Source organism: Balaenoptera physalus, assembly GCF_965194825.1.
Source record: "Balaenoptera physalus genome assembly, chromosome: 8".
Taxonomy (NCBI): domain Eukaryota; kingdom Metazoa; phylum Chordata; class Mammalia; order Artiodactyla; family Balaenopteridae; genus Balaenoptera; species Balaenoptera physalus.
This window is the reverse complement of record NC_138887.1, coordinates 116,061,791-116,077,918: the sequence shown is the minus strand read 5'-3', so window position 1 is coordinate 116,077,918 and position 16,128 is coordinate 116,061,791. Positions and strand designations below refer to the sequence as shown.

Below are 16,128 nucleotides of genomic sequence, written 5' to 3'. Positions count from 1 at the left end.
GTAAACCAGAGAAGAGTCAAAAAACAAAACAAAAAAAATAAGGGTCTAGGGAAAAAAGAAAACATTATAGGGACAATAGAAACCAGACCAGTGGTTGCCTGGGACAGGGCAGGAATGAGAATTGACTGCAGGGGGCAGAAGGGAAATTTGGGGGACTGGGGAAATGATCTAAGAGCTGGACTGTGGTGATGGCGACACTACTGTATAAATTCACTAAACTCACTGTTTTATACACTTGAAATAGGTGGATTTTAGCATATGTAAATTTTATCTTAGTAAAAGCAATGAAAAGAGAGAGAGGGAATAAGAGAGGTAACATTAGAAACATAAAATTAAACAAAATAGAAAAACATGCCTGTAGAAGACTTGGATATCATAACTAGAAAACTGTAAAAGCAGTTTCTGGTATTCCTTTATCTGTACATTAAACCAGACAATCTGATTATATTTTTATTTGATGTTTTGAATCCAGAATCCAGGATATATAAAAGTACTCTGTGATGGTGAGTTTTACATGTCAACTTGGATAGGCTCTAATACACAGTTATTCAATCCAACACTCATCTAGGTGCTGTTGTGAAGGTGTTTTGTGGATGTGGTGAACATCCACATTCAACTGACTTTAAGTAAAAGAGATAAGCCTTGACAATGTAGCCCTCATCCAACCAGGTGAAAGGTCTTAAGAGCAAAATAGATGTTTACCCAGATGGAGCTTAGAGTAGGTATACATTAATAAGAGAATCATACAAACAATGTAAAATGATAACTTTATAAAGGTGAGACATATGGGGGGATGAGGGCAAAAACTGTAAATTCTATGAGGGTAGAGATTCTGGCTCCTGTTTGGTCGCGGTATATCACCGGCACCAAGCATAACCCCTGAGTTATATGAAGGGCTCCATAGTCTCTTTGGATATAAATGAATAAATGTAGATCTCAGTTCTGTAATAGAAAGATAAATGCATGTTTGAAAAGAAAGTCCTAAAGATAACTAAGGATTTAGAGAAATAGGCCCACAAAAAGATTAAAAGATTTACTATTATTTCAACCAGTTAAGAGAAAATTGAACATTGATCTAATAACAGAGTTGAAGGATTTCAATTCCCAAAGTAATACCACATTTGTTTTCTTTGAAGGCATTTCTTGTGAGAACACTTAATGTGCAAAACAGCACATGTACCCAGCATTTATATGTTAAATGTAGGAATGATCTTACTGTCAGTAAGGGACTGGACACATAGCCATGGGTGTCAAGTATGTTCTCCTGAACTTTTCTGGTTGTTTTAATATGAACAACTCTCTGGGAACACTTCATTATATCTTTATGACTCTAAGCCTATGTTCTACTGCTCAGTATATACACATTATGCAAAATTCCAAGACCAGTACAGCATGCCATTAGGATGACAATTTATTCTTAAACACGTGTGATTTCAGAAAAGCCACTTAAACTCTACTGAGGGAAGAGAACAATTCCAGGATTTCATCTTCTTTTCATGGCACTCTTTTGTATGTGTGTGATTGTTTTATTTCCAGCATTATTAGTATCTACAGCCAAAGTCTTTACTATTTTCATTTCTTTGGTAGTGATAGGTCCCACCATACTACAAATCAAGGTCAAATTCAAAATTCCTCCGTTTCTGAAAATTTCCAGGTCAGTTAAGCAATGTGGATAGACTTCCCCCCCTTGTCTTTATGTATGATCCTGCCCCTAAAGTTTGCTAACGCCAAGTCTGTGATAGTTAATTTTATGTGTCAACTTGAGCAGGCTAAAGGATGCTCAGATAACTGGTAAAACATTATTTCTGGGTGGGTATGTGAGGGTGTCTCCAAAAGAGATTAGCACTGGAATCAGTAGACTAAGTAAAGAAGATGGCTCTCATCAAAGTGGGTGGGCATCATCCAACCTGTTGAGGGCCCAACAGAACAAAAAAGGCAGAGGAAGGGCAAATTCCATCTCTCTTTTTGATCTGGGATGTCTATCTTCTCCTGCCCTTGGACGTTGGAGCTCCCAGATTTTCGGCCTTTGGACTTTGGGAATTATAAGAGGAACCTTTGAGACTAGGAGTTAAACCACTGGCTCCCCTGGGTCTCAGGCCTTTGGACTCTAACTGAATTGCACCACTGTCTTCCTGGTTCTCTAGCTTGCAGACAGCAGATTGTGGGACTTCTGGGCTCCATAACCCTGCATATATATATATATATATATATATATATATATATATATATATATGAATCCTGACTGATACAAAGTCTAAGCTGTATGCTCTTTTTTTCTCACTCTAATTGTTAGTTTCTTACACATGGGATACATTTTCAAAACAATGATTCCTTTACTTATCATTTGCACTTTTGTATTGCTCTGTTTACACAAAGCTTTCTAACATTTATCAGAGATGAGTTCTCACCATGACCAAGTGTGGTCATGGAATTTTCTCAAAAATATTTTTTATTGATTTCCTTAAAATTCTATACTCAGTCCTATTTAGAGGTCAGAAAGTCATGTTCAGAAATTTGGCCAGCAGTGCTGTTTTTATCCAGTGTGCATAGTAGTTTAATTTTTGTTGTTGCTGTTTGATTGTTTGAATGTCTCTACCTTTTAGTTATCCACATTGCCTAAAATTTGTTTGACTTTCAACTCTTATAAAATTCATCTTTGAAAATGAATAATATTAATCCAGAAATATGAATCTCCCTTAAGAAGTATGGTAACTTTAATTAAAGGGAGCTATGAAGCAAATCACTTATATCTTATTATGGGCTGACTTGTACCTTCCAAAAAGATATGTTGAAGTCTTAACCCCTAGAATCTGTAAATGTGGCCTTATTTGGAAATAGGGTCCTTGCAGGTGTAATCAAGTTAAATGAGGTGATAATCTGATCGCCTAATGTATCCCTAATCTGATGACTGGTGTCCTTAAAAGGAGAGGGAAATTTGGACACACAAAAACAGAGGGAAGAATTCATTTTGAAGATGGAGGCAGAAATTGGAGCAATGTATCCACAAACCAAGGAAAACCAAGGATTGCTTGCAACCATCAGAAGATAGGAGAATCCAGAAAATACTCTTCTTTGGAGACTTTAGAGGGATCAGGGCCCTAGTGAACCTTGGGCCCTGCTGAACCTTGGTTTCAGACTTCTAGCCTCCAGAACTGTGAGGGGATAAGTTTCTGTTGTTTTAAGCCACCCAGTTTGTAGTTTGTTGCAGCAGCCCTGGAAACCTAATACAAAGAAGTTTGCTTAAGATTCACTTTTCAGACCACTGAGGAAGACATCATCTAACGTACCATATCATTTGATAAAACATTTATCACTCCATTTCTTGTGGAAAGCAACAAAAAGGAGCTAGAAAACAAATCTCCAACCAACAGATTTTCAGTAGGTGCAACAACAGGCCAGTTGGCCCTTCAGAGGAAGGAAGACTGGACCATAAACAGAGTGCTGCAAAGTCCTGCACATATTCTGGTGACAGACGGGTCAACCCAGGAATTCCTGAGAAACTATCTGGGAGGCCTTTCATGACTAAGTTGTGGTGTGTTTTAGATCACTAAGGAAAGCGTTAGGCACTCACAGCTGGTGGCATTTTCCCTTAAACAGCCAGGAAGCACCAGCACTGGTAACAAGCCTCTAACTGATTCAATGAGAACTACTTTACACAGATATATATTTGAGACAGGCTAGGACCTGGGACCTGGGACACTTTGCTGCAGTACTTGCACCTGAACAAAGGTCTTCTCGAGCAACAAAACACAAAGAAACTATAAGGAACTAAAAATAATTGTGTGCATGTACAACTGGGGCAAATTATCAACAACAAAATACAGAAAAGATCAAAATAAAACCCCAACTGCCACTTCCGCAGAGCCAGGAGCAAAGGCAGGGGGTCGGGAGCAAAAGCAGGGCACCGCCCATGCCCCCCTCACTCACCACCACCTAAGGGGAGGGCAAACCACCTCAGCCACTCCTCCGGCCCGACCCCTGGACACACCCCCTACCCTCACCCCATATGAGGAACCAGCTCGCCCCGCCTCGGGAGCAAGTGAGCAAGGGAACCTGTTTTTGTTCTCGCTCCCCCCCTGCTGCAGCAGGGGCCCCAGTAAAGCCTTGTCTGAATTTCTTGTCTGGTCTCTGATCAATTTCTATTGATTAAGGAGTCCAAAAACCCTAGTCAGAAACATATTTACATATCAATCTAATAACTATTTAAAATTCATGCTCTATTTCAATGAGGAGTAAAAGGCTATATACTGGTGAGCCTAGATTTGTAACTGGGAAGGGCTATGCCCTTTTATTAAACTTTATTAATTCCATTCCTATCAGACTCTGGCCAGTTCCCAATGCCTCCCATCTCTCTGGTCACCTCCACCTAATCTGGCACCTTCTTGAGAGCTGCCACCCCCAGTGTGTTCCTTAGAACTCCCCTTCCAACAAGACTGGATCTTTCTTACCTCTCCTCTTCAGCCCACAGCTCCTTTTCCTTTTAAATTAAAACAAATAATCAAAATACCAAACCTAAAGAAATTTTTAAGTTTAAAAATCTTTCTACTCTCTCATGATCATGGGCCCTGGCCTGTATCAGAAAGCCAATTCCCAGGTAAGCAGTCAATAATAAATTGAATTATTTTGTTTAGAATTCTTTTGATTATTAAAATTAATGAAGTGTTATCAAAAGGAATTCAAGTTGGGAGATAGAGAAATAAGGTAAAGCAGCTAAAATAACTTTTCTTGAGGAAACATTCCCAAATGAATAATCTTTCTTTTTCTGTTTATTCCCAAGAAAGAACAAGGCAAGATAATTCTTAGAGCGTAAACGTCTGATTGAGAGTGTTACAGAGGAGAACTAAGAGCCTTCCTGGGATGAGCAGGGCGCAGGCGCGGAGAGAGAAGGCTCCGCACTGGTGGGCACAGCCGTGCCTGTGGTGGCAAAAGCAGCTGTGTGGCCAGGACTTACTTCAAAAGAAGCAAACTGTGGACATGATTAAGGGCAGAACGCCTTTATGTAAGGCTTTCACCCAGCGGGAAAACAATTTGATTTTTACTGACTAAGGAGGAAGAAATGCTTTGAGTAGCTGAGCAGCTGGTGAGAGGCCTTAGATGAGCACATGACCTGAAATCTGAAATTTTCCTTGGAAGGGGCTATCTCAAAGGGAGTTTAAGAAAAGACCCCAGATGAATTGGAAAGGCAATCAGCATTTAGCATGAAACCCTGGGGTCAGACCCTGGGGTTAACAGGTGATGCTGTGTAATGTTCACAGAACAGATCCTATTGCCTTTTAATAGATAAAGAAAGATAAATTATTAAAATGACCTATCAACTAAGAGAAGCCACCGTCCCAAATTAGGTGTGTATGATTCAAAGTTCTTATTTTAGAACAAAGTCAATTCTCCTTTCCACTATACTAATATTTCTTAAGATGTCATCATTGTAACATCTACAACTTACTTTACATTTTCAGCACAGACAGTATGAAGTCGTGTGTATGTGTTCCAAGTTACAGTCCAGAGGCGGCTATCATTCTAATCAGGCAGCCACGCACCAGAGGCAGTCGTGAGCACGCTCTCAGAAACACTGCAGCCACTCCAGACGCGACTACTCCAGGATTTCTGCTATCTATTCCTCTCATCAACTTTCTGAATGTCAAGTTGGGTTTTCTTTGGTAAAAACAGTGGTCTCTTAATTAGCATAAATGGTAGATAAATGTTAGGAAAGAGATCTCAGTGGTGAAATTAAATATATTAAGGTTATGTAGTTTGGCAAAACATCTTTTAGAAACACACCCTGTGTGAAAATGGTATAAGACTCCAGTGAGGTCTGTGACCTGAAGCCGTGGAGACAGTTCTGGATTCTGGATCAGTGAACCTGTGCCAGCTATTAGCTTAGGAGGCTTTCTGTTGCCTGGCACTGGCTCTGGGTGTAGCTGAATCCTGCCTCTGAAATACTGCTACAGCTGCCTGAAGAAAACAGTTTGTTCAAGGTAAAGCAAGTCAGAGAGCTAGGACTTCGTTGAGCTGACAGAGGAGTTTGTATTAACAGTGTTGTTCCAGCTTGCTAATAAATGTTCATTTAGTAAATGTCTCTATGTGCACCAGACCCTGTCTGGGGCTTCCTTTCACTGCTCCATGGTGGCAGAGCTGTATGAGAATAGCTGTTTCTTACTTATCTCACTTGTCAGTGGCTGACATTGTTTTTTAAAAAGAATATAATAGATATGCATGCAAGTTGGCTAAGTCAGATCTATAATTCTGTTACTCAGATCATTTGTTTCAGAATCACTTGAAGTTTAGAATTCTTCGATTTCTCAACATCCTGCATTCTAAAGTTCTAGGAGTGTGGCCTGAGAATCTGAATGGTAACACGTTCCCCTAGTGATTCTCATATACTCTGAGGATTCAGCCAATGAAGATATGACCAAAGAAGCATCATGATCATTTGCTGACAGCATTTCCCAATGGCAGACTAAAGACCCGAGAGGGAGGAAATATGACCCTGACTGCTGGGTTTGAAAACCCAAATCTGTAAAGCAACAGTAATAGCACACTATAAAGCCCTCATATCCTATAAACTCTATGCCATAAATTTGTGGTTATAGCTTTTTGCCTACCCATCTAGATGGAAGTAGATCAACACTTGCCTTAAGCATTCAGCAAGCTCATTCATGGCCAAAGATATTCCACTGTCATTTGGATGAGTAGGGATTATCAATAGCTTTCCAACTGAATACTGTCATCCATTTTCTGACAGCAATGAAAACTGTTGGCCAGAAGTCCATCTTGTTAAATATGTTTTGGGAGAAAAACCAGTTTAGCTACTGGGTTGCTTTTTCTCACATCAATAAGCCCAGTTTATTCACTCCTAAGACATCTTATCTGACTTCATCCACTCATCAAATATTTATTGAGAGACTTTTAAAAAGCATGTAGCTTTAACTCCCAACAAAGACCATGGAAGATTAAAGAAGCAGAGGTCTAGTTCAGGACTTCTGTCTCTGAGCTGTCACTCATCATCATATCATGATGCAGAGGGGAGAAACACCCTCATACAGGAGTCAGAGGTTTTGAATTCAGGGGCTGGCTATAGACTCAGCGGCAAGTCAGTATAGCTCTTAGGGCTTCTATTTCTTCTTTTAGAAATTTAGGAATAAAAGGCTTGCCCTGCTTATTTTTCAGAATTTACTAATTCATTTACAAATATTTATTGGTCATCTATTATATTCATGAATTTTTCTAGGACGTTGGGGGATAAAGCAGGAAACAAGACATACAAGATGTCTGTTGTCAAGTAGGCTTATTCTAATAATTAGAGAAATATATACAAATAGTGATATATAAACATATATTTATATATACAAATAAATAGATATAGGAATATTAATAGGTATATTTGCAGAGGCAAGTATATGTACACATACTTTTTAAAGCTTAAACCAAAGCCTTTTCTAAGGATACAATGTATATTTTTAGATCTCACATAGGGTGATTAGAATGAGAAAGGGAATAATCTAATGAAAGATTATTATTGATCTAAGCAACACACCTAGCATTTTAATAAAAGATATCCCTATGTTTCATTAATGAAAAAAAAACATTTTCTGGCAGGATGCATTTCTCAAATTAGAAAACATGCCAGGTCTGTGTTCCAACACTTTTTCACATATAGAAGTAGAATTTATCATTAAAAGAATCTTCCATTCCACTAATCTTTTTATTACTTAAGAATCAAGATATTTGTGATAAGGTGGCTTCATGTAAGGCAACCTGTGTTAGGCAGCCTCTCAGAAGGCCCCAATAACCCCTGATTTCTTGTGTAATCCCCTTGCTTTAAGTGTGGGCTGGATTTAGTGACTTGCTTCTAATAAGTTGTATATAACAGAAGTGATGGGATGTGAGTTCCAATTGTATATAACAGAAGACTGGATTATTAAAAACAACAACAAGAACAAAACCTTTATGGCTTCTATCTTGTAAATTTTCTCTCCCACTTACTGGCTTTTCCCTCCCCTCCCCTCCTCCCTCCCAACCTCTCCACTTCTCTCCACCCCTCTCTCTCTCTCTCTCTCCCCCACCCTACACACACACACACCCCGCCCCATCATCTATAGAAGAAACCACTTGAAGAAGAGAGGCCCCGAAGGATCAGACCTGCATAGAGGAGAACCAAGGCACCCCAGCCAATAGCCAGCACAAATGATCAACCAAGTGAGTGCACCTTCTTGGAAGCAAACTCTCTAGCACAATTAAGGCTTCAAATAACGTAGCCACAGCCAACAGCTTGGGTATAACCCCATGACAGACCCAGGTGGTCAGAATCACCCAGCTAAGTCATTTCTGAATTCCTGGTCTAGAGAAACTGTGAGATAATACATGTTTGTTCTTTTAAGCCACTAAGGTTTGGGGTAATTAGTTACACAGCAAGAGATGACTAATGTATAATCCAAGGACATGATTCTTGAGAATAGTGTTATGAGAATGAATGGATTCAAAATCTCACGCTTTATACTTAGAATATTTGAATTGGACTAGAAGAATATGGTGACATCATATTAACACTTTATCATGAAGAAACAATACATTTGATGCTCCTTTTAGTTCAATGAGGTTACAGTTTGCTTTTTTCCTGAGATCCACTGAGTCCACTGAATATAAATACTTCATAATCAAACTTTTTTGAAACTCCATTTTTAGCAATGTATTAGTTAACCAATTAAAAAAAATTGTAGTCTTACCTCCAAAAAAGTACTTCTCGCCAGTTTTAACTTGAAGAGGACTGTTAGTTCGAACTGCTGAGGCTTCATCTCCATCGATAGTGAGAATAACAAAATTCTCCTTAGCTAGGAAACGGACCTCATGCCACTGGCCATCATTCAACCCAGAACCTGTTAGATAAAGAGAAAAGGCCATTTCTTTTCTTAAGATGATTCGGTTTAAAATAATTTTTAATAACAACTTGAGTCAGAGCTTTGTAAGTAAAAATTAATATATTTGCATCTAGGAAAATTGAGTGTAGCTACAATTAATATCTCATCTTCTTTAATATTATAAGTAGTTCTATCCTCTGCCAGACCAAATACGGCGTAACATAACCCAATCAAGGAGGGATATAATGTGCCATCAGGGTACATAAGAAACTGGAGTGAATTAAGTTGTCTGGGAGATGATGATGAACTATTTTAATTTAATAACTTATTTTCTAGTTAGCTTTACTAGACTTCACTCTCAGATGAGAAAAAGGATTTGTAATTTTATCTAATGTCACTCTCTGTTTTTAAAAACTATTTTTTGTACTGTCATTGTCTCTCAATAGCCACATCTGGCAAGCATAGCTAATAGAAATGAAGGACTAAAGAATAAATGTGTGAGTATGTGCAGTGAAGGGGAGCAGAATATGCCACCCCAACATGTGCCATTTCAGCATACTGATTATTTTGAATTAAAGTTACTTAAGAAAAAGCAAGTGCAGTAAGGATACTCTGACCCTCCTTTGTCCCTCTGAAAGCAGGAAACAAATCTCTCATGTGAAAGGTACCCTCCCTGTACCAGGAGGGTACAAGGCTTCCTTATCACTAGAGAGAGGGAAGTTAGGGCCAAGAAGGCTGTATAAACAAACCATGTTACTTCTTCGTTAATCTACTACCCCAAACCCAAAACTTTGGGTTACCAAAGTTACCCAAAAACTTCCTTGTCTTGTTAATTCTTTACAAAATTAATCTTTTTCTTTGGCTAAAAGGTATAAAATCTGCTTACATTGGTCACTTCTTTGAGTCTCATATTTCGGAGAGGTCCCATACATACAAAATTATATTTGTTTTCCTCCTGGTAATCTGTCTGATGTCAATTTAATTCTTAGATTAGCCAAAGAGCCTAGAGGGGAAGAAAGGAAGTTTTCCTTCCCTACAGCAGTTATTTGTGCTAACTGACCACTAATAGGTATGGGAAATGATACCAGGATTATCTGATCATTTACAAATAAGATATCTTTATAATGAATTAGGTTATATTTAAACAGATAAACACCAACAAAATAAATCAACTCCCTAACAATCATATTCCACTCTTGCCTAGTACAAAGGTCTTCAGAAACAGAAAATCTATTTAGTTCTCCATTGGACAGAAAATAACATAAAGTTTCTGTTTAGTTTGTGTTCATTTTTCAAATAATAATTTAAAAAATTAAGGAGTAAAGAGAGGAGAACAGCCTTTGAACAAAAGTATCTTGAAAGAGTTTAAGGAACACTAAGAGAGACAGAAATCTAAGTGAGTCAAAGTGACTTTCTTTCACCTTATAAAGGCCTATGCAAAGGGAAACTATTTTGTTCTAGACTACTCCAGATGGCTTAATCTAGAATCCATAGGTAGAAGTTATTGAAGGTACACTTCTGCCTCACAAAAGAAAGAGAAGCCTAGCATGAAAAGGTATCCAAAAATGGAATGAGAGAACATCAGTGAAGCACGAATGATGGCTTCCAAGCTTCTGATCAGAGGTCTGCAAACCACAGCTTATAGGCTAAATACTGCTTGCTGCCATCTGTTTCTGTGCAGCCTGAGAGCTAAAAATAAATCTCACATTTTAAATGGTTGAAAAATAAAAATAATAGCAATATTAAATTACATGTGAAAATTATATAAAATTCAAATGTAGTGTCCACATAAAATTTACTGGAATACAGTTAAACTCATTTGTTTACACATTGTCTGTTCTACAGAGTCAAACAGGTGCTACAGAAACTGTATGGCCCACAAAGCCTATACTATTTACTGTGTCATCCTTCATAGGAAAAGCATAAACTAGTGACTGGTTTACATTATTAAACAGAAACACCATTTTAAAGAAAAAAATTAAGGCTTCTTGGGGCTTGAAGATAGTCACGTATATGTAGTATTAACTAACATTGTACTAGTAAATATCATTACAAATGATCATCCCTCAGGTATTTTTTTTCAGGATTTTCAAATTTTAACTTAGTGACATTTATTGAGCACATTTTATTTCAATGGAGGAAAACAGGAAAACAGCTCTAAAGTAATTAATACTAAATAATTTTCAAATTATGAAATGTATAATACATACAAATACATTTTTTTTTGTACTGAAATTACTATGTAAACATACAGTATTATTCTAAAAGTAAAGTCAGTTAGCTGTCAGACAAGAAGTAGCGTTTACTGAAACAATTCCTTCTCCAGTAGTTTGCCTTTGGGTTCTCCCACAAAACTGATTCATGGAAGACTGTACTGTCACTATTAACATTTTCTGTTAAATTATAAAACTGGGGTTAGTGTTAATTAGCCACAGAAGTGTATGGTTTTGATTTTGGTTGTTATTTTTGCCTTTACAATGTGATGAACCCTGCTTTGAAATGCAGTTTGGGGCATGGGTCCCAAGGACAGTAATGTTACAAATGTTTAATCCTAAATAGTCACATATTCAGAGGAAGTCACTTACAAGCTGTCTTCCGCGACAGGGCTTTCTGTTCTAACCGGTAGACCAGAAAGCCTTTCTAAAAATTCTAATGAAAACCTCTTCATCATAAAGTTAATTTTTAAAGGGAAAATCACCAGCTTAACTGTTCATGACAAAAAGGCCTATTATTCCATCAGATTAAAATAAAAAGGTTACTTTATTTTTTCAAGAAACTTAATCACTACAGAAATTGCACCTCATATAAAAGCAGCCTTGTTGATAGCAGCCACTGCAGTATCTGAGCTTAAGGTGTGATTTCTATTCATTTTAATTCCAATTATTATTTTGAACTGCTAATGTTAATCATCAAGAGGGTTTTTTAATAACGTGTGGATAAAGAAAAATTTTTTAAAGTGACATATTTTCTTTTAAGAAATTAGGTCATCCTTGCCCCATTGAAGAATGAACTTCATTATATTTGGGGCCCATTCCTATCATAGATTGCTGAGACATACCTCTTGACGATTAACATTAACAGTTCAAAACAATATTTCACAGAAAAAGATGTTTTTGAATTACTATCCCCAATAAATAGGTGAGAGAACTGAATCTAATAACGTTTAGGCATCCCATATGTGGTAAATGTCAGAACTAAGAACTGGAACTCAGCTATATCGAGTTCTGGAGGCTGAGTTCTTATAAACAGCAAACAAACAAAGAAAAACCAACAACAACTAAACATGGTATATAGACTCTGTGCATCTGTGATCAGAGTTCTCTTGTACCCCCCCCCCCACACACACACACACACACCTCCATCTGCCACCACATCTAGAGGGAGTTTCTGGAGTACCCTTGTCTCATACAGCATCAGGGTTGTATATAAACTGAGACACCGATCCGGTTTCATCTGCCAACTTTCAGCATTTGCGTCATCAAATTTTTGTTGTAATGGCAGATCCCACTACTACATGTCTTTTAGTATTTTCTTACATTGATGTTTCTCCCCCTTGTGAAAGGGGTACCTTTCACAATGTTTAAAATTGTGATTTGAATGGAAATTTTATAAGTAGAGAAGCAAATTCTAGCATTATTTCCCTAAGGCATATTAAAGTAAGCCCAGGAGCATTCATTTAAATCATCTCCATACTTTGTGAAACTCAGCAAAGAGAACTCTGTGTTCACTCCTTTCATTTTATAATGAGTGGATCAATCAATTATCTTGAACATGCTATCTTTTGTCAGTTTGTAGAGTTGAGATCCTAATCTAGACCTTTTGCAATCAAACAGTAGTTCTTCCCACTCAGAACACAGCCATTAAATTTTATGGTGCGAAAAAAGAAGATGCCATAGTTTCAGCATAATTTCCCTCCTCTTGTGTCCCTTCCCTTCAGTGCAAGGGAGACCTGAACAACTTTGTATGAAACACGGACTACTGAGTTTTGCCTTTACCATTTCCTGGGCCACCTGCCACTTGGGAAGTAGTACAGAATTGTTTTGCTTCAGAGAAACTATATGGAATAGCCTCTTTGAGGCATTTTTAAAAATTAACAATATTCTTTAGTAATTTTTAATTCATATGAAACAACATTAACGAAATTTAAGAGCTTTTAGAATTCAATACGTAAAATTCACTCAGAACCGTGCAGTTGATCATAAGATATACACTTAAAATACCAACACAGTATTAAGAAAAAAATGTATCATCATCCCAAGTTTTATTAGAAATCTGTGAGTTGTAAACAACAAAGAACACATCACCAAATAGGATTAAGGCATCACTTCTCATTTGCTATTAAAGAGATGGTATCCCTTCACTCAATATTCTAGAGCAATCAATGTCCCAGGGAATAGAGAGACTCACCAGGGACCCATAATCCCAGACACAGTGGGGTCTTGGTGGCTGGAGAGTGACTCAGGACCAAACCAAAAAAGGACGCTAGTTACTGATACTTAAAAAAGAGACCCACGTCTCATACGGCTAACATTTCCTAAGAGCCTGGTATGTGCCTGGCACTACCTAACTCTGTATGTGTCAATCTATTGCCTTTTCTCAATGATGAGCATCAAGATGGCAGAAGGGCAGGAAAATAGTGTGGCAGCTAAGAGGACTGACCCAGGAGCCAGGTTGCCTGTGTTTGCTCTGGCCCTTGCCAACCTGGACAATTTACCTAACCTCTCTGTGCCTCAGGCTTCTCCTCTCTAAAATCAAATAGTAGTATCCACTTTGTAGACTGGTTTTAAGGAGTAGATGAATTAGGGTTTGCATAGCATTAGAACAGTGCCTAGCAGCTAGGAAACAGCATATCTGTATCTATACCATTAGGTCAAAAAACAAAGAAGGCTGTTGAGTCCCATTTTACAAAGAAAAAAGCAGAGACTTAAACGTAGTACTTTTTCTTTGGGGGTTATTGCATTGCAATTACAAATATTGGTGTAGTTATAAATAAGCCTTCTAAACAAGACAACAATATAATAACTCAACAACGTGGAGATCATGAATATATACATATGAGACAACTGAAAAAAAGTGTCCTAACATTATGCTAATGGGCACTTGAAACTTAGAAAAACATGTCCAGTGACAGCATTAGACATGGGAAAAAATTTCTGTATTCAAACAATTTAGAGCTGAAGATGATCTGTTCTGCAAAAATGTGTTAGATGACTCACAAAGTTATGACAAAGACACTGATGTTAAAGCTGCATGTGAAGAAATTTGAACAAAATTATTTCCAAAAAGTGAGAGTGAAAAATGAACTTTCTAAATTATTTATGTATGTAATTTTAAAAACAATAGTAATTAAATATTAGAGACATTTTCACCCACAGCCCTAAAAGTTTATACATGTAAGTTAAGCCAAAAGGTACTCTTAATTATCTCGTTGGGAAAATGGGGGATTGCCTTTCATTTGCGGTCATATTTTATTCAAGCTGACGTGTAACATGCTCCATAAGAGACAGAAGTAGATTAGAAGCCAGGGGTGTCTGACTTACAGACTCACCCTCAGAGAGGCAGAACAGTATAAGGGTCTAGAGCACAGACTCTGAAGTCAGACATCTGGATATAAATCTCATTTCTGCTCACCTAATAGCTGGGCCTTCAGCAAGTTAACCTCTTTAGGCCTCAGTTTCCTTCTCTATTAAATGGGAATAATAACACTATCTACTTCATAGAGTTCTGAGAATTAAGTATATACATTGTCACTTAGAACAGTGCCTGGCACACAGTAAGTTCGCTCTCAATAGATATTAGCTATTGTTACACATTCGGTGAGTAAGACTAGCTCTCTAAATACCAACTTGGGTTGTTGTACATTAATTCTATAAGTATTAACTATTATGAAATGAATAAACATTAGTTTTCTTTATGAATAAATACCCACCTCCCATATGAATTTTATAGTACAAGAAAAGTCTTGAGGAATTTGGGAAAGTAGCTAAATATATATATATCTCTTGTTAACATCAGGGTCAACAATGTCTAAAGCCAACTTTGAGCTATACAATAAAATAGGTCTTATTCCATCATAGTCACAGATGTACTTTCACCTCCGCAAAATGTGTTTTGTTTTCAACTAGATTATTCAATAGGTGTGGTTCTGAATGTCTGTGGAATATTTCCAAAAATCAAATCCAATTCCAAGCAAGGACTTCACCTGATGACTAATTTTGAGGAGACTGATATAAACTGTAGTACATATTTTCCAAAGTATTTTTGTTTTAAAAATATACACTATTCAACAATTTTGATGTACTTTTACACTTAAAGATTATTTGAATTTACTTTATGATAGATACCTCCAGTTATTCATTAATTCATAATCATAAAAACTTTTCAACTGTACATTACAAAAGAAAACTGACATTTTTACAAAGAGACTTTTTAACCTAAAGTCAACATCTTTGAAGCCATATTCCAGCTTCTGGCTTTAATTCTTTCATAAAATAACGAAATTGTTTTACAATATTTTCTCTAGCATCTCCCTAACTTGTAACTTCTAGAAAAACTTGTTTTGTATACAAATGTAAAATGTTAATGAAGCATATTCTATCCAGGCTGACTTTCTAATGGTATTATTTTTAAAGTAAGACTCTTGAGGTGGTTGCTTTGATTGAACAAGAAGAAACAGATGTTTCTCTTATTAGAGACAAAAGAAGACTGGTTTAATGAATGTTGAAAAAAAGAAAGTATTTAAAATATAGTCACAAACCAAGATGTAACATCTGTTTGAAAATGCTTCAATAAAATTACAGTGACTAGTTTTCAGTCTTTTGCTCAACATTTAATCTTGAGAGAAAAATCTCAGAGACTATAAAATCCGTCTTTAGGTGGTTACAGTATTCTCTGAGGTGTTAATAATATATCTCGTAAGTTATCAGTTACCTATTTATGCAATAAGAAAAAAGAGAATATACATCTCTATGTAGATATGCCACAACTATTACTTATATTATCTATGTAAATCCCATAAGGAAATCAATCCAATTTAATCTTGCTAACTTTTACACATCAATCCAAACCATATAAATATGATCAACTGCAATCAGACAGAACATGTAATACGATACTTGGGTAGGCACAAAATACTTTTATTTTTTAAGTTGAAGAAATTGGCAAATGCTCCTCTGTATTGGTATAGATAGAACGTCACTTTGGAATATGTCTTTGTTCTTAAAGAACCACTTGAATGGAAGCTTTAAGTTAGAAATACACATTGGGGAGAGCC

General features: G+C 36.9%; 2 protein-coding genes across 4 annotated transcripts in view; one reads left to right on the top strand and one right to left on the bottom strand.

Annotated features, from left to right (window-relative positions):
• Positions 1–16,128, bottom strand: part of CNTNAP2 (contactin associated protein 2) — a 2,064,732-nt gene that overhangs the window by 986,114 nt on the left and 1,062,490 nt on the right. For all 3 annotated transcript variants that reach the window (XM_082473843.1, XM_082473842.1, XM_082473844.1), the window contains one exon: positions 8,724–8,873. In XM_082473843.1, coding sequence (XP_082329969.1) covers positions 8,724–8,873 — 150 coding nt within the window. The remainder of the gene's footprint in view (positions 1–8,723; positions 8,874–16,128) is intronic.
• LOC309666434 (uncharacterized protein) overlaps positions 1–16,128 on the top strand; it is an 817,765-nt gene that overhangs the window by 306,640 nt on the left and 494,997 nt on the right. The gene's annotated exons all lie outside the window — the stretch shown is intronic.